Genomic DNA, 27176 nt, shown 5'->3' on the forward strand with positions numbered 1-27176 from the left:
TTTTTTTTCAAAAAAACAAGGATACAACCCTGGGAGTGCCCAAGACCCTCCTTAATATGTGGGGATCCGAGCCTCCCTCCCCTGACCACCCAGGGTGTCTGCCCCCCCATGACAGGAACTATACATGGAGGGACAATCCTAGATAAAGAGTACTCTTCCCCAGGGCACTCTTACCTTAGGAAGGCTGGAGGTAGTGTCCGTTGGCTGAGCATCTGCTTCCGACATGACTTGCAGGTGGTTGCTACTACCGAGTCCCACGCTGCCTGTGCGCGTCCCAGACTCGTCTCTAGCCTGTGCCTGGCTTCCCTATCAGCGCCGCGACCCGGAACCGAAAGTCGTGGGTCAAAGGCAAGCACTCGCCCTTCCGCCGGAAATGACGTCGCCCGTCGTCCGGCCCGCCTAGTTCCAAAAAAAAAGAAAAAAAGAGAGCGGTCTGTATGGAATACAGGGAAGGTGAACGCTTGCCTGCTGCAGCCCTGTAGCTGCGATAGGGAGTCCCCCCAACCTGAAGCCCCACTCGGCTAGGAAGTGGTGGCAACAGAACGAGGGGTAAGTCCCCCCTATGCCCTAGGAAACCCCTGCTCCCATTACAGGCTCCAAAAAATATAAACAGCCGCAGTCACCCTGACTGAATGGCCTGGTTCCTTGCACAGTGTCTCCCCACCGGAGGAAACACTAATACTGAGGTCTGGCAGGGGGAAGTAAGAATTTATGGGCTGGCGCAGTGTTTCCTAGAGGAAGAGGAGGAGACTATCTCTCATGGTGGCTGTCCTGAAAGACGAAGGGGGAAAATTTCACTCTCTAGATGTGCAAAGCTGGTAGAGACATCCCCAAAAAGACTTGCAGCTGTAATTTCAGTGAAAGGTGGTTCTACAAAGTATTGACTCAGGGGGGCTGAATACAAATACACACCACACTTTTCAGATATTTGCAAAAAAAAAAAAATTTAAAACCATTTATCATTTTCCTTCCACTTCACAATTATGTGCCGCTTTGTGTTGGTCTATCACATAAAATACATTTATGTTTTTGGTTGTAACATGACAGAAAGTGGAAAATATGAAGGGGTATGAATATTTTTTCAAGGCACTTTACATACAGCAGGTAAAATAAGTATTAAACACGTCACCATTTTTCTAGGTAAATATATTTTTAAAGGTACTATTGACATGAAATTTTCACCACGTCGGTAACAACCCATGCAATTCATACATACAAAGAAACCAAAACAAATAAGTTCAGAAATTAAGTTATGTGTAATAAAATGGAATGACACAGGGAAAAAGTATTGAACACACTAACTGAAATGTATTTAATACTTGGTACAAAATCCTTTGTCGGTAATGACAGCTTCAAGATGCCTCCTGTATGGAGAAACTAGTCGCATGCATTGCTCAGGTGTGATTTTTGGCCCATTCTTCCACACAGTCTTCAATACTTGGAAGGTTCCATGGGCCTCTTCTATGAACTCTAATCTTTAGTTCTTTCCATAGATTTTCTATTGGATTTAAGTCAAGTGATTGGCTGGTCCATTCTAGAAGTTGTATTTTCTTTCTTTGAAATCACTTGAAAGTTTCCTTGGGTTTGTGTTTGGGATCATTGTCTTGCTGAAATGTCCACCCTCGTTTTATCTTCATCATCCTGGTAGATGGCAGCAGATGTTTATCAAGAATGTCTTGGTAAATTTTTCAATTCACCCCTCCTTCAATGATCTGAAGTTTGCCAGTACCGTATGCGTTTATGGGGTGATGTGCCATTTGACCTCTAAACATGGTGTGTATTATGGCATCCAAAGAGTTCAATTTTGGTCTCATCAGACCAGACTATATTCTCCCAGTATTTCACAGGCTTGTCTAAATGTTGTTCAGAACACTTTAAAGGAGCTTCAACATGCTTTTTCTTCAGTCTTGCGTGGTGAGGGTGCATACAGGCCATGGCAGTTGAGTGCATTACTTATTGTTTTCTTTATGAAGCTCTCAACAAGTAGTCCTCGACTCTTGGACAACTCTTCTGATAATTCTTTTCCCATCCTCTGTCAGAAATCTTACGAGGAGCACCTGGTTGTGGCCAGTTTATGGTGAAATGATGTTCTTTCCACTTCCTGATTATGGCCCCAACAGTGCTCACTGCAACATTCAGAAGTTTAGAAATCCTTCTGTAACCAATGCCATCAGTATGTTTTGCAACAATAAGGTTGCAAAGGTCTTGAGGGCGCCTATTGCTTTTACACATTATGAGATGTTCTTGTGTGACACCTTGATAATGAGAAACCTTTTTATAGGCCATCGGTTGAGACTGAACCAGCTGATATTAATTTGCACTGACAAGGGGCAGGATTGCTTTCTAATTACTGATAGATTTCAGCCGGTGTCTTGGCTTTCCATGCCTTTTTGCACCTCCCCTTCATATTTTTTCCTGGTGTCATTACACATAACTTCATTTCTGAACTGTTTGGGTTTCTTTGTATGCATGGATTGTTACCGACATGTGGTGAAAATTTCATGTCAATAGCGCCTTTAAATATATGTTTACCTAGAAAAATGGTGACGCTTTCAATACTTATTTTACCCGTTGTACAAGATGTGAATTCCCAGAATGGACGGGTAAACACTTCTGCATACTTCAAAAGATCTTCTGTCAAGATTCGAGGCACCATCTTTGCAGAAATCTTTCTCATTCTCAAATCCTCTGTTAGACTCTGCTGCACAATTTCTCTATTCGTGTTCAATTCTTCCGCCAACATTTGCACACTCAATCTTTGATCTGATCGTACGATGGTTCGCACTCTGTCCACATTTTCATCCGTCCTTTGTGTTTTTGGCTGCCCACTTCTTGTGTCAATATGGACATCTTCCCACTCCTCCTTAAAGGAGAAGTTCAGCTTTGGGAACGTCACATGTTCCACTCATTTTTATGGTGGAACATGTAACATGTTCCTGTTGCTGCAGCTGCTGCCTCTAGTGACAGCAAACCACGGATATTCTCCCCCCGCAGCAAGTCTGATGCTGCATCAGTCCCCCGCTTGCTCTAAGGCTGAGAACTGAGCGATCAAACAACACTGATCACTCAGAGCTCCATGAGCAGAGTGCTGGTGACTATCAATCACTGGCTTTCTGCTCTGACGCCCCCCTCGGAGTGCTGGGCTGTGGAGGGGGCAGGAGTGGGAGGCTCAAGCTCTCAGCGGATCGCTAAGCCAGGTGCCGGTTCAGGTATCTGGGTGAATCCAGACCATATGGTTGCGATCTTTCCCCAGCCTGGACCGGCTCTGTGACTTCAGCCCACTGTCTGCTGAAAACGGGTCACAGGAGTGCCGGACCATCTGCACTCCTGTGATTCACAGAAGTACAGCCAAATGAGCTTTGGTTGTACTTCTCCTTTAATTGAACAAGCTGACGTTAGAAGCTGATTGACTACTGTGCACAGCTGCACCAGATTTTGCACTCTCCAGTTTTAGTGAATCAACCACAGTGATTGGATAATTGCTGTCTGACCAAGCTAGTCCTACCGTGTGTGCATTCACAAAAATGTAGAATGAGCTTTATATTTTAGCACGTTTTAGCGGGAAGGATTGATGTGGTTTGTTCTGTGCATGTAGAGCTCTGGGCTAAATAAATACCGTATATACTCGAGTATAAGCCGATCTGAATATAAGCCGAGGCACCTAATTTTACCACAAAAAACTGGGAAAACTTATTGAGTCGAGTATAAGTTTAGGGTGGGAAATGCAGCAGCTACTGTAAGTGGAAAAGAGGGTCAACAATGCCCGTCTGCAGCCTCACTGTGCCCATTTGCAGCCTCACTGTGCCATCTCCATGCCTCACTGTGCCATCTGCATGCCCCACTGTGCCCATCTCCCTGCCACAATGTGCGCATCTCGCTGCCACAATGTGCGCATCTCGCTGCCTCACTGTGTCCATCTCCATGCCCCACTGTGTCCATCTCCCTGCCTCACTGTGTCCATCTTCAGCCACATGTACTTGATCTCCTGGGGCTGCGACGAGCAGTCAGTCTAGTCGGCGGCCGTGCAGTGTAACAAAGCCCCGTCTCCTCCTTGTCCTCATCCGTGACGGAACACTGATTCATTTTTCCAGCAGTGAGTCAGTGTTCCGCCTTTCACGGACGAGGAGAAGGCGGGGCTTCATTATACTGCACGGCTGCCGACTAGACTGCATGTCACAGCGGGAGATCAGGCGCATGAGGCTGCAGATGAGCACAGTGACTCGAGTATAAGCCCAGGGGGCTTTTTCAGCACAAAAAAATGTGCTGAAAAACTCAGCTTATACTACGGTAATGGATACATTATAATGGATGAATTAGATAGGGTAATGGAAATACATGCGAAAAACAGCAAAGCCATTGTTTTACATTCTAATAGGCAGGGCTTTTTTTTCAGTGGGAACACAGTTCCAGCAACTCCAGCACTGAATGTATTATATGGCAAGGAGTGTTGGAGGGTCGATCGATGCTAGGTGCTGGGGGATCTAATGTCGCTGGTGGGGATCTATTTTTGTGTGGGGGTTTATTGTTTCTGGGTAGGTCTATTGTTGCTGGGAGGAATCTACTGTTGAGGGAGAGGTCTATTGTTGCTGGCTGCTGGGAGATCTATTGTTGCTGGGTTGGTATGTTGTTGCTGGGGGAGGTCAGAAAGGGGGGGGAGGAGGAGTTCATGCACCTATTCTTTGAGGAAAAAAAGCCCTGCTAATAGGACTTATCTGGAATCAGTCTTGATTTGCACCACTCACCACTCCCCCAACACATCGATCCCGATTTCTTCCCATAATATCTGTAAATAAAGAAAACGAAAGTCCAAAAAAGTGCCTCATTCTTTACCAATTGAGCTAACCAGGCAGACAGAAAACAAAGAAGTACAGAATGTGATCTGTTAAATATTGCACCTGTTAGAAAAGGGCATCAAGGTGCCATCCCTGGACCCTCCACCTGTTCTCGATAGCAAACCGTACATTGGGTGTGTATTGTAGGCTCCAGAAACCGACTCCCTACGGCCTCTAGCCAAAGCTACTGGACTGGGAAAGGAAACCTGTGCTTAGAGTCTTATATGTGCTGCCACTGCTAACCTCTTCTCTCCTGCCTGACTGTCTAATGGCTTCAAGACTTTCACCGACCTGAACAGGAAATGCAGATCAGGAGTTCTGACTTTACTAACTGCATGCATGCTTTAGCTCAGGTCATAGAGAAGCCAGAGACAGCAAGTTTGTTTTCATGGGGGAATTCAGCAATGGCAACTTTTGTACTTTTCTTAGCTTTTACACACACACCTGGCTGCTGTAGCGTGTAAATCAAGGGTGGGCAATTCATTTTCCAAGGGGGCCACATGAGAAACTGGGACTATAGTTGAGGGTCGAACTCTGCGAACCCACAAAGATATGCTATATGTCTGAATTATGCTGCATGTCAGGGACAGTTAGAGCTGCACAGACCCCCAAAAAGAGTGCGTGTTTTTATAGAGTAGGGCAGTGATGGGCGAATCTTGGCACTCCAGATGTTTTGGAACTACATTTCCCATGATGCTCAGTGCATGAGCATCATGGAAAATGTAGTTCCAAAACATCTGGAGTGCCAAGGTTCACCATCACTGGAGTTAGGGTGTCCTTTCCTGGTGTTCTTTAATTATTTCATTCAATTTAAAGTGGTGTAACCTCTATGTGTTCCAATGGGGGCAGGTAATAAGCCCCCTCCATCCCAAACATGGTGCTAAAGGGCACACAGGCAGGTATCAGCTGCGGCTTTCTTGCTATAAAGCAGTGGTCTCCAAACTGCGGCCCTTTGTTTGCTTTTATCCAGCACTTGGGACACCATTTCATCCACTGATACCAACAATGGGGCATAATTCCTCCCCTCTGACACCCATGATGGTGCATTGTTTTTTCCCCATTCCCCGCCTCCGTTAAAGTCTGAAGGACAGTAAACTGTCCTTCTGTTTAGAAAGTTTGGAGACTCCTGCTTTAAAGTCACCAATCGGTAAAAAAAAAAAGTTTAAAAAACTATAATAAAATGAAGGTAAAACACTTGTGGAAACAACACCAGCATATTAGAAAAACACCAAGCATATCCCTAGGGTAGAACAGACAATAGTGATGGCAATGTATCACTTTAATATATATATTTGTTTTATAACTGCGACACTCACCTAAAAATTCTTTGTGGGAGTTCCGACAGTGCAGGAACATGGGCAGTTTGGAGTGCTCGGCCAGATGAAACTGCTTCTCAAAATACCTTTCCAAAGAGAAAATTCCAAATTTACTCCATTGGGGACACAAACTAAACAGTGGGCATATGACTTATGTCTTGTAAACCTTATCAAACAACCCTGGGCATACAACATATGCTCTGATCCTCTTCCCCCACCACCGGCTCTCACCATGACACCTGAGGTCTCTCCAGCTAATATCTGAAAGTGCCAGCACAGACCCACAAACAAACCTCGCAGATTTGAGCAGTGGGAATATGCATCGATAGTGACGGTAAACTTAAAGTGCACCTGTGCCCAGACTATCTACATTAAACTACTCCCAAATTCTTATCAAGCAGTAAATGGGCTTAAAAATAAAACCTCCCCCCCTTCTTCGGCCTCTTAGGACCTATGTCATTCTGTTGCTTTCTTATGCCTGTAAGGCCATTACCTTGAAGTCTAAGGAGGTCCCTAGCTTACAATTTTGGAAAATCCAGGTAAATAAGGTAATACCGCTTTAAAAACACCTTCTGAATCTCATGGGTGTTCTTGAAAGTTCAACAAGGTATGGGACTTATGGCTAGATTCTCCATCCGTGGCCACATAGTATAGTTATTGGGTGATTGAATCCTCTATGATTTCAGGACAAAGGTGATCTGAGAAATCTCAGTAGCTGGTGAAATAAATGTGATATATTCATTAATGTTTGGAATGTGCTGCACCATGGGTATCGGGGATAATGCAGAGGCCCTTCCATTTTACTTTAAAACGTATTTTTAACTGTGTACTCTATCTAACTGAGCCCAGTGGAGATAATTAGGGATGTTTGTTTTGTTGTTTACCTCGAGCCGGGGAATGCCCAGAGGCTCTGTTTTCTACCACTTAACTCTTTAACTCCTTTCCGCCTGCGCTATAACCGAAAGACGGCTGTAGCGTGGGCCTTAATTGCCGGGAGGGCATCCATGGATGTTCTCCCGAGCAAGCGCTGTCTGCACTCGCGCTCTGTAATCATTGGGTCTATGGGACTTGGCTGATCACAGATCCGAGTAAGGGGTCGATCCCGGACCCTTACCACATGATCAGGTGTCAGCCAATGACAGCTGATCACGTGATTTAAACAGTAGCTCGGTAATCGGTATTTTTTTTCTCGTCACGCTCTCAGCATGAGGGGGAAAAAAAAGCCGATCACTGGCTTCTGTCAGAGGGACATCGGTCCCTAACTCAGAAAGCCGCGGCTGTGCCCACCAGTGTAACCTGCCAGTGCCACCTATCAGTACCCACCAGTGCCACCTACCAGTGCCCACAGTGCCACCTACCAGTGCCCACAGTGCCACCCATCAATGCCCACCAGTGCTGCCAATACCCATCAGTGTCTAATAATCAGTGCCACAGATCAGTGCTGCCTATCAGTATCACCAGTGCCTACCAATGCCACCCATCAGTGCCCATCAGTGTCACCCATCAGTGATCAGTGCCACCTATCAATGCCCTTCAGTGCCACCTATCAGTGCCAACCATCAGTGCTCACCATCAGTGCCAACCATCAGTACCACCTCTCAGTGGCGCCTCATCAGTGCCACCTATCAGTGTCCATTATGCCGCCTTATCAGTGCCACCTATCAGTGCCCATCAGCGCCGCCTATCAGTGCCCATCAGCGCTGCCTATCAGTGCCCATCAGCGCTGCCTCATCAGCGCACATCAGTGAAGGAGAAAAAGTACCTGTTTTCAAAATGTTATAACAAACTATGAAATAGTTTTTTTTTTTTTTTTTTCTTAAATTTCGGTCACTTTTTGTTTTATTTAGCAAAAAATAAAAAAACAGCACCAAAAGAAAGCTCTATCTGTGTGAAAAAAATGATAAAAATCTCATTTGGGTAAACTGTAGCATGACCGCGCAATTGTCATTCAAAGAGTGACAGCGCTGAAAGTAAGCAAGAGGTTAAAACCAATAAAAAGAGTTTTAAAAAATAAAATAAAATAAATAAAACCTCAATCACCTCTCTAGCTGCTTGTAATGTGATGTCATTCCCTCTAATGGCACCCCAATCGCAGTGCGATTTTGGCGCAATTGCCGCACGATAATTTGTGCTGCAAATCGCAACACCGTTGCCCAAAAGAAGCTCCTCCTCCTTTTTGAGCGTCAAGCTTCGCGCGTGGTGATTTTGTCAGGATTGCGGCATGATTTATCGTGCGACAACCGTGGCCAACGCGCATAGCGATTGGGGTGCCATTAGAAGTAATGGCATCGCAAACGTGACCCTCGTTTTGCCACGATTCCAGAACGTCCAGGTGTGAATGGAGCCTAAAGTCGGGTTTCAGTCGGTTTGTTTATATTGGAGGGCTGGCAGCCTGCCAAAATTTTGTGCTGCTGAGATTTCAATGTCTGTGTTGTGAATAATAATCTCCACAATGCCTATATATACAAAGGTGAATGAGTGTTTGTTTTTTTAGGTGCTTTTACTGCTTGGAGAATATCTAAATACTTTAGTGTGCACGAAATGGGCACAGGTTCACTTTCAATGCAGGTAACTAACATTTTGGAACTCAGGTTTATCAACCCCTTTTTTTGGCCCTTAAAAAGGTTTATGTTTAATTTATTTCAGGTACTTACTGTATATAGCAGTCAATATACACAGCGATTTACACATATATTCAGGACATTCACATCAGTCCCTGCCCTCAAGGAGCTTACAATCTAAGGTCCCTAACTCACATTCATACATTCAGTTGTGTGCATACCCTGGCAAAAATCGTGAAATTTTGGCATTGATATTGAAAATATGACTGTTCATGCCAAAAAAATGTCTTTTAGATGGTGATCATATGAAGCCATTTTTTATCACACAGTTGTTTGGCTCCTTTTGAAATCATAACAACAGAAATCACCCACTTTTGGCCCTGATCAAAAGTTTGGCCTTGGTACAGAGGCACAGAAGGTGACACACATACAGGTTAAAATGGCAATTAAAGGTTAATTTCCCACATCTGTGGCTTGTAATTAGTGTCTGTGTATAAATAGGCAATAAGTTTGTTAGCTCTCACATGGATGCACTGAGCATGCTAGATACTGATCCAAGAAAAGAACTGTCAAAAGACCTGTGTAACAAGTAGGGATCGACCGATTTTTTTTTTAAATGTACAAAATACCAGCAAAAAATATTGGCTATCGGCAGGAGAGGTGGTTGAAATATTGGTATTGTATCGGCATACCGAAAAAACAATATCAGTCGATCCCTAGTAACAAGGTAATGGAACTTTACATAGATGGAACAGGAAATAAAAAGATATCCAAAGCCTTGAATATGCTAGTCAGTACTGTTCAATCATTTATTAAGAAGTGGAAAATTCAGGGATCTTTTGATACCAAGCCAAGGTCAGGCAGACCAAGACCACTGCAAGAAAGATGGCATGTCAGCACAAGGCTGATCATTGGAGGAGAGCAGGCTGAGTTCCCAGCACAGCCAGAAATAGGAAAGCAGAGGGACTGGAAGGAACACCAGCGATGTCACACAAAGGAAGCAATACAAAGAGAACAGGAGACTTTCTCATACAAGTACATGGTACAGCAGCCACATATCAGGAATATGAAATGGGGTAACATTCTTAAAGTTATTGGACGTGTGTCATGATGTGAACATATTGCTGCAAGTCATGGACATTCTATTGGAATAGAAGTATTAAAATGTCTCTTACTTTAGTTGTGTTTCCTTTGGACAAAATTCCAGCCTGTCAAAGTCTATCAGGGAAAGAAAAAAAAAGTTATACAAACAATTCTAAATAATTAAAAGCTACTATGCATTGCAGCGCAGTGTGCATATGTTGGCTTCTGCATTTGAGGTGCCATTAAGAATGAATGGCATCACAGTGTACCTGCTGGAACATGGCGCGTTCACATGTGTTGCGTGTGATATCCCATCTTTTAAGTGTGAACGGGTCCTAAATATGGGAGTCGCCACTGCAAGGGCAGAGGTCACCTGAAGTTCTTGTTGGCGTGTCACCTGGCTGACCTCACACGCTGTCCCCCCAGAGTGTGCAATGGAAAGATAGCAAGATTTAAGGTGACCTCTGACCCCTTCTATGTGTCAGTCTCGGAAACAGTACATAAAGCTAAGTAAGGAATGAAACATAAATCTTGCACTTTTAATAATTACCGTATTTATCGGCGTATCACATGCACAGGCGTATAACACGCACCTTCATTTTAGGAGGGAAGTTTCAGGAAAAACAATCTAATTTTAAATAAAGAACTTTAAAGCAAAATAAGGGTTAGTGCCCATCCATGCAGCCTCACCATTGCCCATCAATGCAGCTTGATCAATGCCCATCTACAGCCTCACAATTGCCCATCAATGCAGCTTGATCAATGCCCATCAATGCCCATCTACAGCTTCACAATTGCCCATCAATGCAGCTTGATCAATGCCCATCTACAGCTTCACAATTGCCCATCAATGCAGCCTGATTAATGCCCATCTGTAGCCTCACAATTGCCCATCTGCAGCCTTATCACTGCCCAATGTCGGCCTAGGAGGCTGGACTTCCTATTACAGAGGCTGATGAGTAAACAGGAGATTCTCGCTGTATATAATCTGATGGCGCTCGTCCCGTCCCCCTCCCCATCCCCATTCCCATTCCCTCCTAGGCAGCCCAAATTGCAGTAATGGCTTATAACATGCACACACTATTTGCACCCGATGTTCAGGGTGAAAAAGTGGGTGTTATACCCCAATAAATACAGTAAATACTCTTTGTTTAAATTTCTGCATAAGCCCATATGTGACCGATTCTTTTCACCTACTTCAATGTCTCCATACTAAGAATTCTGATAAATTGATAGCTTTGACAGTCCACTTATTGATTACTGTAGAAGGGTGGAGTGCCCCAGTCCTTTGTACACACTAAACAGAGGGCTTTGAATCCCACCCATCCTGCATCTAAGCTCGCCCCCTGCTGGAACTTATCCCACCCATGCTTTTCAGCAGTGGAATGTACATGCCTGCACTGACCCCTGAGGTTCAGGTACTGGATTGCTGAATTAAGGGGTTTGGCTTAACAAACTGAGGTAGAGGTCCTGTGTACAGCATGAAGATTCTAGAGGCTCCCCAGACCACGAACTAAAAGAAAGAAAATCAGTCGACTTCCCCATTACCACTTGCGGCATGGATGAAGGAATTTTAATTGTCGGCTATTGAATTCAGACAGCCGCTGTACCTGTGGCTGCCTGAATACCATAGTGCTGCAGAATAGTGACTGTATCTGATAGGACAATGTCACCGTTCGGCCGATAACTTTTGTCAAGCCAGGTGGTGCTTGCAGGCCCACCTTCAGCTTGATTCCTACTAAATGAACCTAAATATGAGCATTCCATAGGGCCTTTAATTACTTTACTACTTCCATACATACACTTTATTGTCAAATGTATTGGGACACCTGCCTTTACACGCACATGAACTTTAATGACATCCCAGTCTTAATCCGTAGGGTTCAATATTGAGTTGGCCCAACCTTTGCAGCTATAACAGCTTCAACTCTTCTGGGAAGGTTGTCCACAAGGTTTAGGAGTGTGTCTATGGGAATGTTTGACCATTCTTCCAGAAGAGCCTTTGTGAGGTCAGGCACCGCTCTAAATCATCCCAAAGGTGTTCTATCGGGTTGAGGTCGGGACTCTGTGCAGGCCAGTCAAGTTCCTCCACCCCAAACTCACTCATCTATATCTTTATGGACCTTGCTTTGTGCACTGGTCCAAATCCTTTGGTGGAGGGGGAATTATGGTGTGGGGGTTGTTTTTTCAGGGGTTGGGTTTGGCCCCTTAGTTCCAGTGAAAGGAACTCTTAAGGCGTCAGCATACCAAGACATTTTGGACAATTTCATGCTCCCAACTTTGTTGGAACAGTTTGGGGATGGCTCCTAAACAATTTTCAATAGCAGCAAAACAAATACTCTTGTGCATGAATGCGTTAAACAGGCAATCCAAAGTTCAGAATGGATAGTGTCTTTAGGCCTTGCTGCCCTCCATGATAGGGATATCCTAGCAGTCAAAAAAGAGAATAGAAAAAAAAGAGGGCGCACCAGCCTTGTGCATTATCCTTTGATATATTTATTAGAAGAAACAATATTAAAAACTATTCACAAAGATGTGGTTTTCTTTCCATATTTGTGAGTAGTTTTTAACATTTTTTCATCTAATAAACATATCAAAGGATAATGCACAAAACTGGTGCGCCCTCTTTTTTATATCCTCTTTTTTGAGGATGGCCCCTTTCTGTTCCAACATGACTGCACACCAGTGCACAAAGCAAGGTCCATAAAGACATGGATGAGCGAGTTTGGGGTGGAGGAACTTGACTGGCCTGCACAGAATCCTGACTTCAACCCGATACTGGATAGAAAACCTTTGGGATGAATTAGAGCGGAGACTGCGAGCCAGGACTTCTCGTCCAACATCAGTGCCTGACCTCACAAATGCGCTTATGGTCAAACATTCCCATAGACACATTGCAAACAAGCGGAGCTTCCACTTTTGAGTGGAACTCCGCTTTAACTAAACTGTCAAACCATGAAACGGCTGGTGTCACAACCGATCACATGTACAGCACCATGGCAGCTGCAAATCAAACAGAGACTAAGATGGAAGATTCCTTGGCTGAAAGGGATAGGAGGGTCTATTTCCACTTTAAGGGCTTGTTCACACCATACGTGCATGAAAACTGATGGCGATTGATGGGAAAACTGCACAGATTTCACTTGCAGAAACATCACTTTACATCAGTTTTCATGCACGTCAGTTATGTGCCCAGTTCAGACCAATGTGGATGTCATGCCAGTTTTTTCCCGTGCAGAAAACGGAACACACATTCCAGATTTCCCCCGCAGAAAAAAATCTGCACGTTGTGTGAACAGGGCACATAGAGAACCTTGGTTTTTGCCCTTGCAGAACGCGTGCAGAAAAGCTGACATCTCTTCACCAAAATGTGAACGAGGCCTAACTCTTGAAATCAGAGCCAAATTTACCCCAATGTGGATTTTGGAAAGTGTTGTCATCCATTATTTTTATAGCTCTATAGTACAGCACAGTAAGGGAATCAAAAGAGAATGTGCATCACTTTACACACTTTTTGGCAGGCTCCTATAGACCATATTAGCTGCAAATGTAACCGTGTGGTTGAAGCTCCTCTTCAGGCACCGTGCTGTGACTTACCCAGACCACACTCTCCGACGGCCACAACTTTTTCCCTGTTGTCCTCGATCAGTTTCTGCAGGCTGGATAAATACCCATCAGGATCTCCAGCCTCAAACTCTCCGCACCTGGTGGGGTGGCAGCCGACCGTACTGTAAAATCGATCTGAAAAGATCACATGATTAGAGACCTCCTCACTGAATTAAAGTGTATGTAAACTCAAAAAATTTCACATCATGCTTTATTGTATGCAGTGGAATATTATATATATATATATATATATGGTATATACTCGAGTATAAGTCGATCCGAATATAAGTCAAGGCCCTAATTTACCACAAAAAAATGGGAAAAACTTAATGACCCGAGTATAAGCCTAGGGTGAGAAATGCACAGCTACTGTAAGTGGAAAAGAGGGTCAACAATGCCCATTTGCAGCCTCACTGTGCCCATTTGCAGCCATAGGTTCCCCGAACTTCAAACTCGGTAGTTAAGGGTTCCTAGATGCTCCCTAGCTGCAGCCAAAATTTGGGGTCTCTGGACCCAAAGGGTCCCAAAATTACATTGCTGCAGATGGACACAGTTGACCGAAAATGGGGCTCCGTATCTCGTGGCCACTTAGTGCTAGGAACCCCAAATTTGGTGTGCAAACCCAGTGGAACTAGCACCACAATATACCTAAAGCTGGGGTTGCTAGCACCAAGTGACCCTGAGATACAGGGCCCCAAATATCGGTTCAGAAAATGTCAAGCACTTTTCTGCAGCAGAGAATGACATTTTCCGAACCAATTTTGGGGCCCCGTATCTCATGGCCACCTTGTGCTAGGAACCCCAGCTTTGGATATGTTGTGGTACTAGTTTTACTGGGTTTGCACACCAAATTTGGGGTTCCTAGCACCAAGTGGCCCCGAGATACGGCGCCCCAAATTCGGTTCAGAAAATGAAATTTTTTTGCTGCAGAAAAGTGCTTGACTCAAGTATAAGCCGAGGGGGGCACTTTCAGCACAAAAAATGTGGTGAAAAACTCGACTTATACTCGAGTATATACGGTATATATATATATATATATATATATATATATATATATATATATATATATATATATATATATTTTTTTTTTTTTTATTGCAAAGCTTGTCACCAGAGATCCAGAAATGGCACTTTCCAATGCCGGGTTGACAGCTCTGCACATTCCTCCTGAAGGCCTGATAGGCAGCTCAATGGTCAACTGAAGGTGTGAGTAGATGTATGTATGTCATGACAAATTACAAAGAACACCTTGAAACATATGCAGTTTATCTCTACAACACATACATGTACAATGGGGAAAATAATTATTTGATCCCCTGCAGATTTTGGAAGTTTGCCTACTGAATGAAGGGTCTATCATTTTTATCAGAGGTGTATTTTAAATGATAGAGACAAAATATCAACCAAAAATCCAGAAAGAACACATAAAACACATGTTATAAATTGAGTTGCAGTTCAGTGAGTAAAATAATTATTTGATCCCCAAGCAAAACATGACTTAGTGCTTGGTGGAGAAACCCTTGTTGGCAATCACAGAGGTCAGACGTTTCTTGTAGTTGACCAGGTTTTCACACATCTCAGGAGGGATTTTGGTGCTCTCTTCTTTACAGATCTTCTCTAAAGCCTTAAGGTTTCTTGGCTGCCTCTTGGCAACTCAAAGTTTCAGCTCCCTCCATACATTTTCTATAGGATTAAGGTCTGGAGACTGGCTAGGCCACTATATGACCTTAATGTGCTTCTTCTTGAGCCACTCCTTTGTTGCCCTGGTGGTATGTTTTGGGTCACTATCATGTTGGAAGACCCATCCATGACCCATCTTCGGTGTTCTGGCTGAGGGAAGAAGGTTCTCATCCAAGGTTTTACAAAAATGGCCCGTTCATAAGCCCCTCAATGCAGCAAGGTCGGCCTATACCTTTATCAGAGAAACAGCCCCAAAGCATCATGTTTCCACCTCCGTGCTTGACTGTAGGGATGGTTTTGTTAGGGTCATAGTCAACATTTATCTTCCTCCAAACATGATGAGTTGAGTTAATGCCAAAGAGCTCAATTTTGGTCTCATCTGACCACAGCACTTTCTCCCAATCCTTCTCTGAATCATTTAGATGTTCATTGCCATGACTGTACACGTGTCTTCCTGAGGAGGGGGACTCGCCGTGTTTGGAGGAAGAAAAATGCTGACTATGATGCTTTCAACCCCAATGCCTCTGCTGCATTGAAATCTCCATCAGAGTAGTCATCTCTGCCAGCTGGCAGGAGTCTCCCCCACCACATTCCAAGTTTATCATTCCATCCACATTGCGGTTGTTAAAGAGAACAGGAATAAACATTTTCTATATTCTTAATCTGAAATATTAAGTTTTTACAGCCCCTCCCCCCCAGCATAGGTAGGTGTCCTGTCATTTACTTGTATTCTCTCCCTGTCAGAGCAGAGGTGTCAGGCTGTACGTTTTTGTACACTTCAAATAAAGATAGTACAATCCAAAAAAAGAAAGGGGTTGTGCGGTGCAGTGTGCTGAATCACGCACCACACTTTCCTCTAGGCAGCTGGCAACACAGAGCGGCCGGAGCGCTGAGTCGGTCCAGCTTCTCTGCGATTTCATGGCTGGCAAATGTGAATTCACCCTTAGTAAATGAACCCCACTGTCTCTTTCCTAGGATACTTGACATTCTGTCTGAGACACCCATTTCTAGTTATCTTTCATTTTCTTCTAATAGGTGAGGATGGGAAGATTGGTTGTTTTTAGCCCTAAAAAAGAAAACTAATGTGGCCACCACATCGAAGGACTGGTAAGCTGCAATATATTACATTTTTGTTCTTGGATTTAGTTATCTTTTAAATGTCTGACCTGAGTTCAGGCAGAGCAGCCATTTATGGGGCATTACAGCCTGACATGGCTAGAATATTGATAAATAATCAGAAATCTTTGAGATAAGACTCTGCTAATATAATAACTGAAAGTGGAGATTCAGATTATTGCATATGCTCCTTTGTGATTGGTTCTTCTTTGTAAATCTTTACCATATTGCCACTGATCAGATGCACTGTGTAAGTCTATATGAGAAATGATAAGGAACGATACCATTGGTCCGGGCAAGTTCGATTGCTTCTTTGCTCTCCTGTAGATTTCCTCCAGTAATCATAAACTGAAAAATAGAAGATGAAGTAGTCACAAAAAAAAAAGTGTCAAAAAGAAATAAAACACACACACACACCCAGCATGCACCAATCAGTGACATCACACAGGGGCGGTGCCACCAGGTGACATCGCCAGGTGGCTCCGCTCCTTACCTATTTAAAGGGGTTGTAAAGGTAGAATTTTTTTTTATCTCAATGCATTCTATGCAATAAGATAAAAAGCCTTCTGTGTTCAGCAGCCCCCCTAATACTTACCTGAATCCTATCTCTATCCAGGGATGTTCACGAGCGCCTTTGCCGTCCTCGTGATTGGCTAAGACACAACAGTGGTGCCATTGGCTCCGGCTGCTGTCAATCAAAGTCAGTTAGTCAATCAGGAGAGAGGGGGAGCCGAACCAGGGCTCCGTGTCTGAATGGACACACTACCTCCTGTCAAGTGCTGCTTGGTGTGGGGGCACTCGACAGGAAAGGAGGGGTTAGGGATAGATCTACATCAGGGGACATAGTTTTTTTAGTAAAGGCACTGTCAAAAACTGCCTCCTGTCTTTATTTTTTTACACTTTTTTGGTGAATGGGTAGGGGTACCCCCCTACTCATTCACATGGGGGGGAGGGGGGTCAGAATTAGGGGCCCCCTTGTTAAAGGGGGTTTTCAGGTTCCAATAAGCCCCCTGCCCCACAGCATGTGGTGTGGTATGGTTCAGGAGGGGAGGGGGAGCTCGCGTGTCAATCTCCACCCTTTCCTGGCCTGCCAGGCTGCATGCTCGTATAAGGGTCTGGTATGGATTTTGAGTGGGGCCTGGTACGCATAGGGGGGCCAAGCTGTTTGTTTTTTTTTTGTATTGCCGGCAATATCAGTTTAAATGTCTTGTTTTTTTCTTTACATATGTCAGTTTTGCTGCAGCAGCTTCTACACATGATACAGCTGTGCCACTTTACAGGCAGACTAAAGGGACCCCCCCCAGGCACTATATTTGAAGGAATTTTCCATTTTTGTTTCGCTTTAAGCATCATTAAAATCACTGCTCTTTTAAAAACAATCTTTTTTAAAATTTTTTTGCATTGATACATGCCCCCCAGGGTAGTACCCGGGCCCCTTTTTATGGCCATAACTTACATACAGCATAAGCTTTCAAAATGGGGACTTTTGATTTTTCATGTTCGGGTCTCATAGACTTTAATATGGTTTGCGGCTTGGGTCCAAACTTTTTCTCTGTTGGGGAGTTCTGGTGCAAACCGCACCGGGGGGTGTTAGGCCCATCTCTAAATAAGACATCTGGCCTTTAAAAGTTATAAGAAGCCAGAGAAGGATTCAACCCACCAGATCTCACCTATACAATCAGCACATTTGGCTGACAACAGTGGGATCAGAGACTGCCCCCATTACATATTGGTGGCAGTGGTGGAATTGTACAGTGCAGTCCTCACATACTGGAGGTGTTGGAGGCAACCGTCCTTTCATAATAGGGGCAGTGGTCATCCACTGATGGCAGCGGTGGTTTTGGAGACTGCCGCCATCACAAATTGGTAAATCTGGTGGGATCAGAGACTGACAATGTCACTGGGAGCACTGGAGATGGAAGGCAGGAAGCAACATTTTCAATGAGGGAAAAGGGTTCTTTATTTTTTACAAATTAAAATATAACTAAAAGCAAAACATTTTTTTAGTTTTGGATAGAATGGAGAGGGATTAGAACCCCTGTGAATTTTATTGCTGTCTGTGTCCCCGTTAAGGAGATTCACCCTCTTTATTTGTCCTGTTTACTATTATCATTAAACGCATTAAACGTGAAACTAAAAGAAAATCCCAAAATTGGGTTGTTCCCAGAAATATAATAGAAGTAAAATCTTCCAATGGGGACAATCATTCTAGTGACCTTGGGGTCCCCAAGAGATTCTCTTAATTTGCAGGGATTTCCTCTCATGTTATGGGACAGGAAGTGAAGGGAAATCTCCCCAATGGGACACAGATGGAGGAAAAAAAGAGAAAAAAATAAAAAATCTGACAGGATAACCTCTATCGAAAATTAAAAATAAAAAAAGTGTTGCCTATAGTTCTACATTAAGACAATTGGCTTTTACCAGTTATAAGCCATTCTCGTCTATGCAACTGTCACATTTTGATTTCAACAGTAGGATCAGAAAGTGCCCACATCATATACTGGTGACAGTAGTAGAATTGGAAACTGCCCTCATCACATGCTGGTGACAGTAGTAGAACTGTTAACTGCCCTCATCATATATTGGTGGCAGTGGTAGAACTGGAGACTGCCTTCATCACATACTGGTGGCAGCGGTGGGGTTGGAGACTACCCTCATCACACACTGGTGGCAGCGGTGGGGTTGGAGACTGCCCTCATCACATACCGGTGGCAGCAGTGGGGTGGGAGACTGCCCTCATTACAAGCTGGTAGCAGCGGTGGGGTTGGAGACTGCCACAATCACATATTGGTGAAAGTGGTGGGGTTGGAGACTGCCACCGCCATACAAAGCACTGGAGAAGGAGGGTAGGAAGTAACATTTTAATACAGGTTCTCATCACACACTGGTGGCAGCAGTGGGGTGGGAGACTGCCCTCATGACATACTGGTGGCAGCGGTGGGGTGGGAGACTGCCCTCATCACATACTGGTGGCAGCGGTGGGGTGGGAGACTGCCCTCATCACATACTGGTGGCAGCGGTGGGGTGGGAGACTGCCCTCATCACATACTGGTGGCAGCGGTGGGGTGGGAGACTGCCCTCATCACATACTGGTGGCAGCGGTGGGGTGGGAGACTGCCCTCATCACATACTGGTGGCAGCGGTGGGGTTGGAGACTGCCCTCATCACATACTGGTGGCAGCGGTGGGGTGGGAGACTGCCCTCATCACATACTGGTGGCAGCGGTGGGGTGGGAGAATGCCCTCATCACATACTGGTGGCAGCGGTGGGGTGGGAGACTGCCCTCATCACATACTGGTGGCAGCGGTGGGGTGGGAGAATGCCCTCATCACATACTGGTGGCAGCGGTGGGGTGGGAGACTGCCCTCATCACATACTGGTGGCAGCGGTGGGGTGGGAGAATGCCCTCATCACATACTGGTGGCAGCGGTGGGGTGGGAGACTGTCACCGCCATACAAAACACTGGAGAAGGAGGGTAGGAAGTAACATTTTAATACAGGTTCTTTCATATTTTACAAATTAAGATAATAGGCCTTTACCATTTATAAGTAGCCAGAGAATGTTTCAGCCCACCAGAGCTTACCTATTATTAAAGTATATTTTGGCTGGACCTTTAAATACACATTAGGATGCAAAACAGTGATGTACAGGTACAGGTTCATGCAATAAAAGAAAGTGTTTTCTGAGGTCAGATTGTTCTTCTATTCCTCCAGCCATCACCTTATCTATGATAATGTATTCAGAAAAGAGATAATATCTTACCTTCTGCACTCCAACCTTCACGGCTCGTTCAATGATGTCGGCAAAGTCATCTGTCACACGGATATAAACATATAATTAGATAATCATCAAACTTGCACTTTAATGCCCTGTACACACGATCGCACATTCCGACAACAAAATCCATTGGATTTTTTCTGACGGATGTTGGCTCAAACTTGTCTTGCATACACACGGTCACACAAAGTTGGTCGGAAATTCCGAAAGTCAAGAACGCAGTGACATACAACACGTACAACGAGCCGAGAAAAATGAAGTTCAATAGCCAGAGCAGCTCTTCTGCTTGATTCCGAGCATGCGTGGCACTTTGTGCGTCGGAATTGTGTACACACGATCGGAATTTACTCGAACGGATTTCGTTGTCGGAAAATTTGAGAACCAGATCTCAAATTTTGTGCGACAGAAATTCAAATGGAAACTGTCCGATGGAGCCTACACACGGTCGGAATTTCCGACAAAAGGCTCCCATCGAACATTTTCCGTTGGAAAATCCGACCGTGTGTACGGGGCATAAGTGTCTTCTTTGCAGTCTTCACATACCGGACCTTCTGCATCAAACCCAACTGGAGGCACATTAATGGAAAACATATTTTATATGCAAAGAAAGTTACCGTATGTGTTATTTACGGTTGTTAGAAACCTGCAGCCAGCTATGACTGTTGTCTAAAAACATCAAACTTTTCTTTTCTTCTCACTTTACCTTCAGACTTGCACAGTACTTCAGGCTCCTCTCCTGTACTGAAATTGGTTACTCCGATTTCACCGCACACTGTGAGCTTCTCAAAATGTACTCTCAAAGCTGCAGCAAGTCAGACAGAACCTGCCTCATTTTCTCGCTGGAGGACATCCAGCGTCATCTAGTGCTTTTCACTCCTGCCTTACTGTCCCCGGCCAGCCCCTTTCATTTATTGGATGGGGGCGTTGCCTAAGCACCTGCTCTGAAAATGTTCAGAGCCACTAAAGCAGGGGTCTCCAAACTATGGCCCTCCAGTTGTTCAGAAACTACAACTCCCATCATGCCTATTCATGTCTGTGAATGTCAGAGCTTTACAATGCCTCATGGGATGTGTAGTTCCACAACAGCTGGAGGGCCGTGCACTAGAGGCTGATCAACTGACAGCTTTGAGATTTACTGTTGCTGAATGGAGAAGAAAGCAACAGGAATGACACAGACTGTGACTAGAGAACACAGATTAGGGAGAGAGAAGAGAAAAGCAGGAGAGGTGACTAGGCAAACTCTGCTGCCAGGGAAACACAAGAAAGTTACATTTACAAGGATAGAGTCAAATCGTATCTCCCTGATATTCTCTCTCCTTACACCCTTATAGGCAGCCAGTGATCTTTAGCACTGTAAGCTTCTGTCAGACTTCCTCTCTAGCTACGCCAAGACATACACTCAAGGCTGCAAATGTACCTGAGATATCAATAAAAGAGACCCCAGCATCTGAGACATCAATAAAAGAGACCCCAGCCCCTGAGACGTCAATAAAAGAGACCCCAGCATCTGAGACGTCAATAAAAGAGACCCTAGCCCCTGAGATGTCAAGAAAACAGACTCCAGCCCCTGAGATGTCAAGAAAAGAGACCCCAGCCCCTGATATGTTAATAGAAGAGACCCCAGCCCCTGATATGTTAATAGAAGAGACCCCAGCCCCTGAGACGTCAATAAAAGAGACCCCAGCCCCTGAGACGTCAATAAAAGAGACCCCAGCCCCTGAGACGTCAATAAAAGAGACCCCAGCCCCTGAGACGTCAATAAAAGAGACCCCAGCCCCTGAGACGTCAATAAAAGAGACCCCAGCCCCTGAGACGTCAATAAAAGAGACCCCAGCCCCTGAGACGTCAATAAAAGAGACCCCAGCCCCTGAGACGTCAATAAAAGAGACCCCAGCCCCTGAGACGTCAATAAAAGAGACCCCAGCCCCTGAGACGTCAATAAAAGAGACCCCAGCCCCTGAGACGTCAATAAAAGAGACCCCAGCCCCTGAGACATCAATAAAAGAGACCCCAGCCCCTGAGACGTCAATAAAAGAGACCCCAGCCCCTGAGACGTCAATAAAAGAGACCCCAGCCCCTGAGACGTCAATAAAAGAGACCCCAGCCCCTGAGACGTCAATAAAAGAGACCCCAGCCCCTGAGACGTCAATAAAAGAGACCCCAGCCCCTGAGACGTCAATAAAAGAGACCCCAGCCCCTGAGACGTCAATAAAAGAGACCCCAGCCCCTGAGACGTCAATAAAAGAGACCCCAGCCCCTGAGACGTCAATAAAAGAGACCCCAGCCCCTGAGACGTCAATAAAAGAGACCCCAGCCCCTGAGACGTCAATAAAAGAGACCCCAGCCCCTGAGACGTCAATAAAAGAGACCCCAGCCCCTGAGACGTCAATAAAAGAGACCCCAGCCCCTGAGACGTCAATAAAAGAGACCCCAGCCCCTGAGACGTCAATAAAAGAGACCCCAGCCCCTGAGACGTCAATAAAAGAGACCCCAGCCCCTGAGACGTCAATAAAAGAGACCCCAGCCCCTGAGACGTCAATAAAAGAGACCCCAGCCCCTGAGATGTCAATAAAGCCCCTGAGATGTCAATAAAAGAGACCCAAGCCCCTGAGATATCAGTAAAAGAGACCCCAGCCCCTGAGGTGAAATCAAATAAGTTCTCAGAGACATGGCTGCCCCATATGGGTCCCCTGGTAATGAGGGTTTTGTTTTATTTTGCCATAGGTGTTGCAGGGATAATCATGTTTACCTTGATGCTTCTTTGTTCCTCTGTAAATGCCTCTAAACATGGGATCTGTCAGATTTATCCCGATATCTAGAACAAAAACAGAAATAACTATAAATAAATGGAAGAGTTCTTATTCATGAATGACATAAAATTAATACATTAATAATTCATCGGAGTAACATGGATCCTTCCACCCTCCTCCCCTTACCTATGGATAGGCCGGATACACCATCTCATCAGCGGAATGCCCATAGGATTTTCTATAATCCCGGTGACCATTCTATATCATTTTAACAAATACGATTATTATCAAGGTGGAGAAACGATTGTATAATAGGTAACCGGATCATCCAATCTAAAGGAGATTGTAACATGGGGTCAGCTTTATTCCAGTTGTAAAGGGGAAGTGTGTGGAGTGCAGCTTTGTTATGTCTCAGCATAAATACACCGGGGGAAAGTTATGGGTGTATGTGTTGAATCTCTACACCTAGGGAATGTGATAGTGATATATGGTGAATCCCTACACCGGGGGAATGTGATGGGTATAAATGAGGAACTCATACACCAGAAGAATGTAGTGCTGATATATGGTGAATCTCTACATCAGAGGAATGTGATAGAGGTATATGGTGAATCCCTACACCGGGGAATGTGATAGAGGTATATGATAAATCCCTATACCGGGGGAATGTGATAGAGGTATATGATAAATCCCTATACCGGGGGAATGTGATAGAGGTATATGGTGAATCCCTACACCGGGGGAATGTGATAGAGGTATATGGTGAATCCCTACACCGGGGAATGCGATAGAGGTATATGGTGAATCCCTACACCGGGGAATGTGATAGAGGTATATGGTGAATCCCTACACCGGGGAATGCGATAGAGGTATATGGTGAATCCCTACACCGGGGAATGTGATAGAGGTATATGGTGAATCCCTACACCGGGGAATGTGATAGAGGTATATGGTGAATCCCTACACCGGGGAATGTGATAGAGGTATATGGTGAATCCCTACACCGGGGGAATGTGATAGAGGTATATGGTGAATCCCTACACCGGGGGAATGTGATAGAGGTATATGGTGAATCCCTACACCGGGGGAATGTGATAGAGGTATATGGTGAATCCCTACACCGGGGGAATGTGATAGAGGTATATGGTGAATCCCTACACCGGGGAATGTGATAGAGGTATATGGTGAATGCCTACACCGGGGAAATGTGATAGAGGTATATGGTGAATCCCTACACCGGGGAATGCGATAGAGGTATATGGTGAATCCCTACACCGGGGGAATGTGATAGAGGTATATGGTGAATCCCTACACCGGGGAATGCGATAGAGGTATATGGTGAATCCCTAAACTGGGGAATGTGATAGAGGTATATGGTGAATCCCTACACCGGGGGAATGTGATAGAGGTATATGGTGAATCCCTACACCGGGGAATGCGATAGAGGTATATGGTGAATCCCTAAACTGGGGAATGTGATAGAGGTATATGGTGAATCCCTACACCGGGGGAATGTGATAGAGGTATATGGTGAATCCCTACACCGGGGGAATGTGATAGAGGTATATGGTGAATCCCTACACCGGGGAATGCGATAGAGGTATATGGTGAATCCCTAAACTGGGGAATGTGATAGAGGTATATGGTGAATGCCTACACCGGGGGAATGTGATAGAGGTATATGGTGAATCCCTGCACTGGGGAATGCGATAGAGGTATATGGTGAATCCCTACACTGGGGAATGTGATAGAGGTATATGGTGAATGCCTACACCGGGGGAATGTGATAGAGGTATATGGTGAATTTCTACACAGGGGGGTACTTTGCTACATTTTTGTATTTAGCTACACTGTGGTGTACGACTACACGTGCCACTTCACACACAGCAAACCTTCGTCAGAGCTTTCCAGCATAACACTGCCAACATACCACACACATCCAGGGTTCTCCTTTACTATAAACTGTGGTGGGAGGATTGGCGGGGCAGTCCATGGAGGAACCCCCACTATATTATTGAATGGAGTCAGTGGGGGGATGTGGGGTGCTGTTCATGGAGGAGCCCCCACTATATAAAGGAATGGAGTCATCAAGGGAGATTAGGGGTGCAGAACATGGAGGAGCCCCCACTATATGAAGGAATGGAGTCATTGAGGGGGATTAGGGGTGCAGAACATGGAGGAGCCCCCACTATATGAAGGAATGGAGTCATTGAGGGGGATTAGGGGTGCAGAACATGGAGGAGCCCCCACTATATGAAGGAATGGAGTCATCAAGGGGGATTAGGGGTGCAGAACATGGAGGAGCCCCCACTATATGGAGGAATGGAGTCATTGAGGGGGATTAGGGGTGCAGAACATGGAGGAGCCCCCACTATATGAATAGTCGCAGTGCAGTGATTAGGGGTGCAGCCCATCGAGGAGCCCCCACTATATGAATAAATTGAGTCAGTGGGGGGATTGGGGGTGCAACACATGTAGGGGACACCAGTATATGAATGAATAGGGTCAGTGGGGGGACTGGGGGTGTAGTCCATGGAGGAGCCCCAACTAAATGAATAGGATCAGTGGGGGGATTGGGGGTGCCATCCACGCAGGAGCCCCCACTATATGAATGGAGTCAGTGGGGGGAATTGGGGTGCAGAACATGTGGGGACCTCAGTATATGAATGAATAAGGTCAGTGGGGGGGAATGAAGGTGCTGTCCATAGAGCATCCCCCACTATATGAATGGAGTCAGTGGGGGGATTGGGGGTGCAAAACATAGAGGAGCCCCCACTATATGAATGAATGGGGTCAGTGGGGGTGCAGTCTATGGAGGAGCCCCCACTATATGAATGAATGGGGTCAGTGGGGGATTGGGGGTGTAGAACATTTAGGGGACCCCCACTATATGAATGAAGTGATTATTCACACACAGAATGGGGGAAAGAGCAGCTGTCAGATCTCACCAATGAGCTTGAAGAGTGCCATGGTAAATCCAGCGTGGTTCTGTCTCTCTCCAATCCCATCATGCCCTGCAACATCCTATTTTTGCTGCACAGGGGTGTACAAAGATGGCGGCGTACGGCAAAATTCCTACTATTAATACATACTAATGCTAATAATACTCATTGACACCAGGCATCGATTTATAAGAAGAGCCAAATGTTTCTCCCGTCACTGTATTTTGGAGTAAATTTAAGGATAACTCTCTCTCATTTTGGTCTACGGAAAAATGGCCGCCTTTTCTATGTATTTTCATTGGAGGATACATTCTTTTCAGCGCTCTCTTTCCGGTAACCTAGGGTCAGCAGCCAGCCAATCACTGATAACGCCGCAATGAGTTTGAAATGTCTCAATGACGGAAGCCATTTTTGGTAGTAGAATGTCCTTGAAGTATACAGAGCGAGGTCTCCGGAAAAATGGCCGACCCCTATACACAATGGCTAAAGTGCTGAAGACATATTGTATTCCGGGGAAGGATTGGGGGAATCACATGTCAGCAGTAGACCAATAGAAACAGAGGACGTTCTGAACTCTAAGGAGCCTAGAGGAGAGGGGGGCAAGATGGCGGGGTACTTGACCCACCAGCAGAAAGTGCTGCGGCTGTATAAGAAGGCGTTGCGGCACACAGAGTCCTGGGTGGTACACAGGTAATGGAGGGGCTGGGTGGGTGCCAGGGAGAGGACACTCAATGAGAGGGGGGAGGGGTATGACTTGTAATGGTCAGGTAAAGAGGACCTGTCAGTGACTGAACCAATCCCTGACATGCCCCAGTGTGCACTGACAGTGTCATATTTCAGAAAACTCCACTTCTTCTCAGTATAAAGCCCCCCCTGAGCTCCAGTCAGTGACTTTGCCTAGGCTGAGATGTCATCAGTCTGCTGCAGGCAGGAGGGAGCATTTCCTCAGTCTCCTCTCCCCTTAGTGATCAGTCTGCAACATTGCAGCATGTCACAAAGTGATCAGATTGCAGCAGGGGCTGATTTGTGGTGAACACAGCCTGGAACATCGGGATCTGGCGTCATCTCAATCCAGGCAGTAGATGGCGCCCTTAGAGGATGCCAGAACAAAGATGGCCGTCTTGGAGTCAGAAGACCTGGGTGATGCGGGGGACTTCCTATTGGTGGGGTCCTCCCCGGGAGCGGCTGGCCAGAGAGGGAAACATCTGCAGCGCTGGATTGGAAGCCCGTCCAGAGGTGGAGGACCCGGCTGGTTATCACTTCCCCGGGTAAGAAAAATAAATCCTGTGCAGGATGGGGTGGTGGGGGAGATGTTTACCCCGAGAGGGGCTTTACAGCTCTGCTTCCGGCAAACCTCTGAGCACACAGAAGGCCGACTTCACAGAAGCAGAAAGTGCAGGGTCTGGAGGAGGAACAGAGGAGGGCTTGGAGTCAGCTGCCAGAGTCTGCTGAAAGCAGAGACCAGGGGAGGCGGAGACGAGGGGGTACTACTGCTGCTGCATGGAGGGGTGC

General features: G+C 45.5%; 1 protein-coding gene across 1 annotated transcript in view; it reads right to left on the minus strand.

Moving 5' to 3' along the window:
• Window positions 1-25935, minus strand: part of TATDN1 (TatD DNase domain containing 1) — a 64770-nt gene extending 38835 nt beyond the window's left edge. Inside the window, exons 1-8 of the mRNA XM_073632226.1 lie at window positions 25671-25935; window positions 22722-22787; window positions 19958-20007; window positions 16479-16542; window positions 13390-13533; window positions 9885-9927; window positions 6149-6234; window positions 4743-4783 (exon numbers count right to left, since the gene is read on the minus strand). Coding sequence (XP_073488327.1) covers window positions 4743-4783; window positions 6149-6234; window positions 9885-9927; window positions 13390-13533; window positions 16479-16542; window positions 19958-20007; window positions 22722-22787; window positions 25671-25692 — 516 coding nt within the window. The 5' untranslated portion in view covers window positions 25693-25935. The remainder of the gene's footprint in view (window positions 1-4742; window positions 4784-6148; window positions 6235-9884; window positions 9928-13389; window positions 13534-16478; window positions 16543-19957; window positions 20008-22721; window positions 22788-25670) is intronic.
• Between the last annotated feature and the right edge of the window lie 1241 nt (window positions 25936-27176).

The sequence above is a fragment of the Aquarana catesbeiana genome, linkage group LG05 (assembly GCF_042186555.1).
Source record: "Aquarana catesbeiana isolate 2022-GZ linkage group LG05, ASM4218655v1, whole genome shotgun sequence".
NCBI lineage: Eukaryota > Metazoa > Chordata > Amphibia > Anura > Ranidae > Aquarana > Aquarana catesbeiana.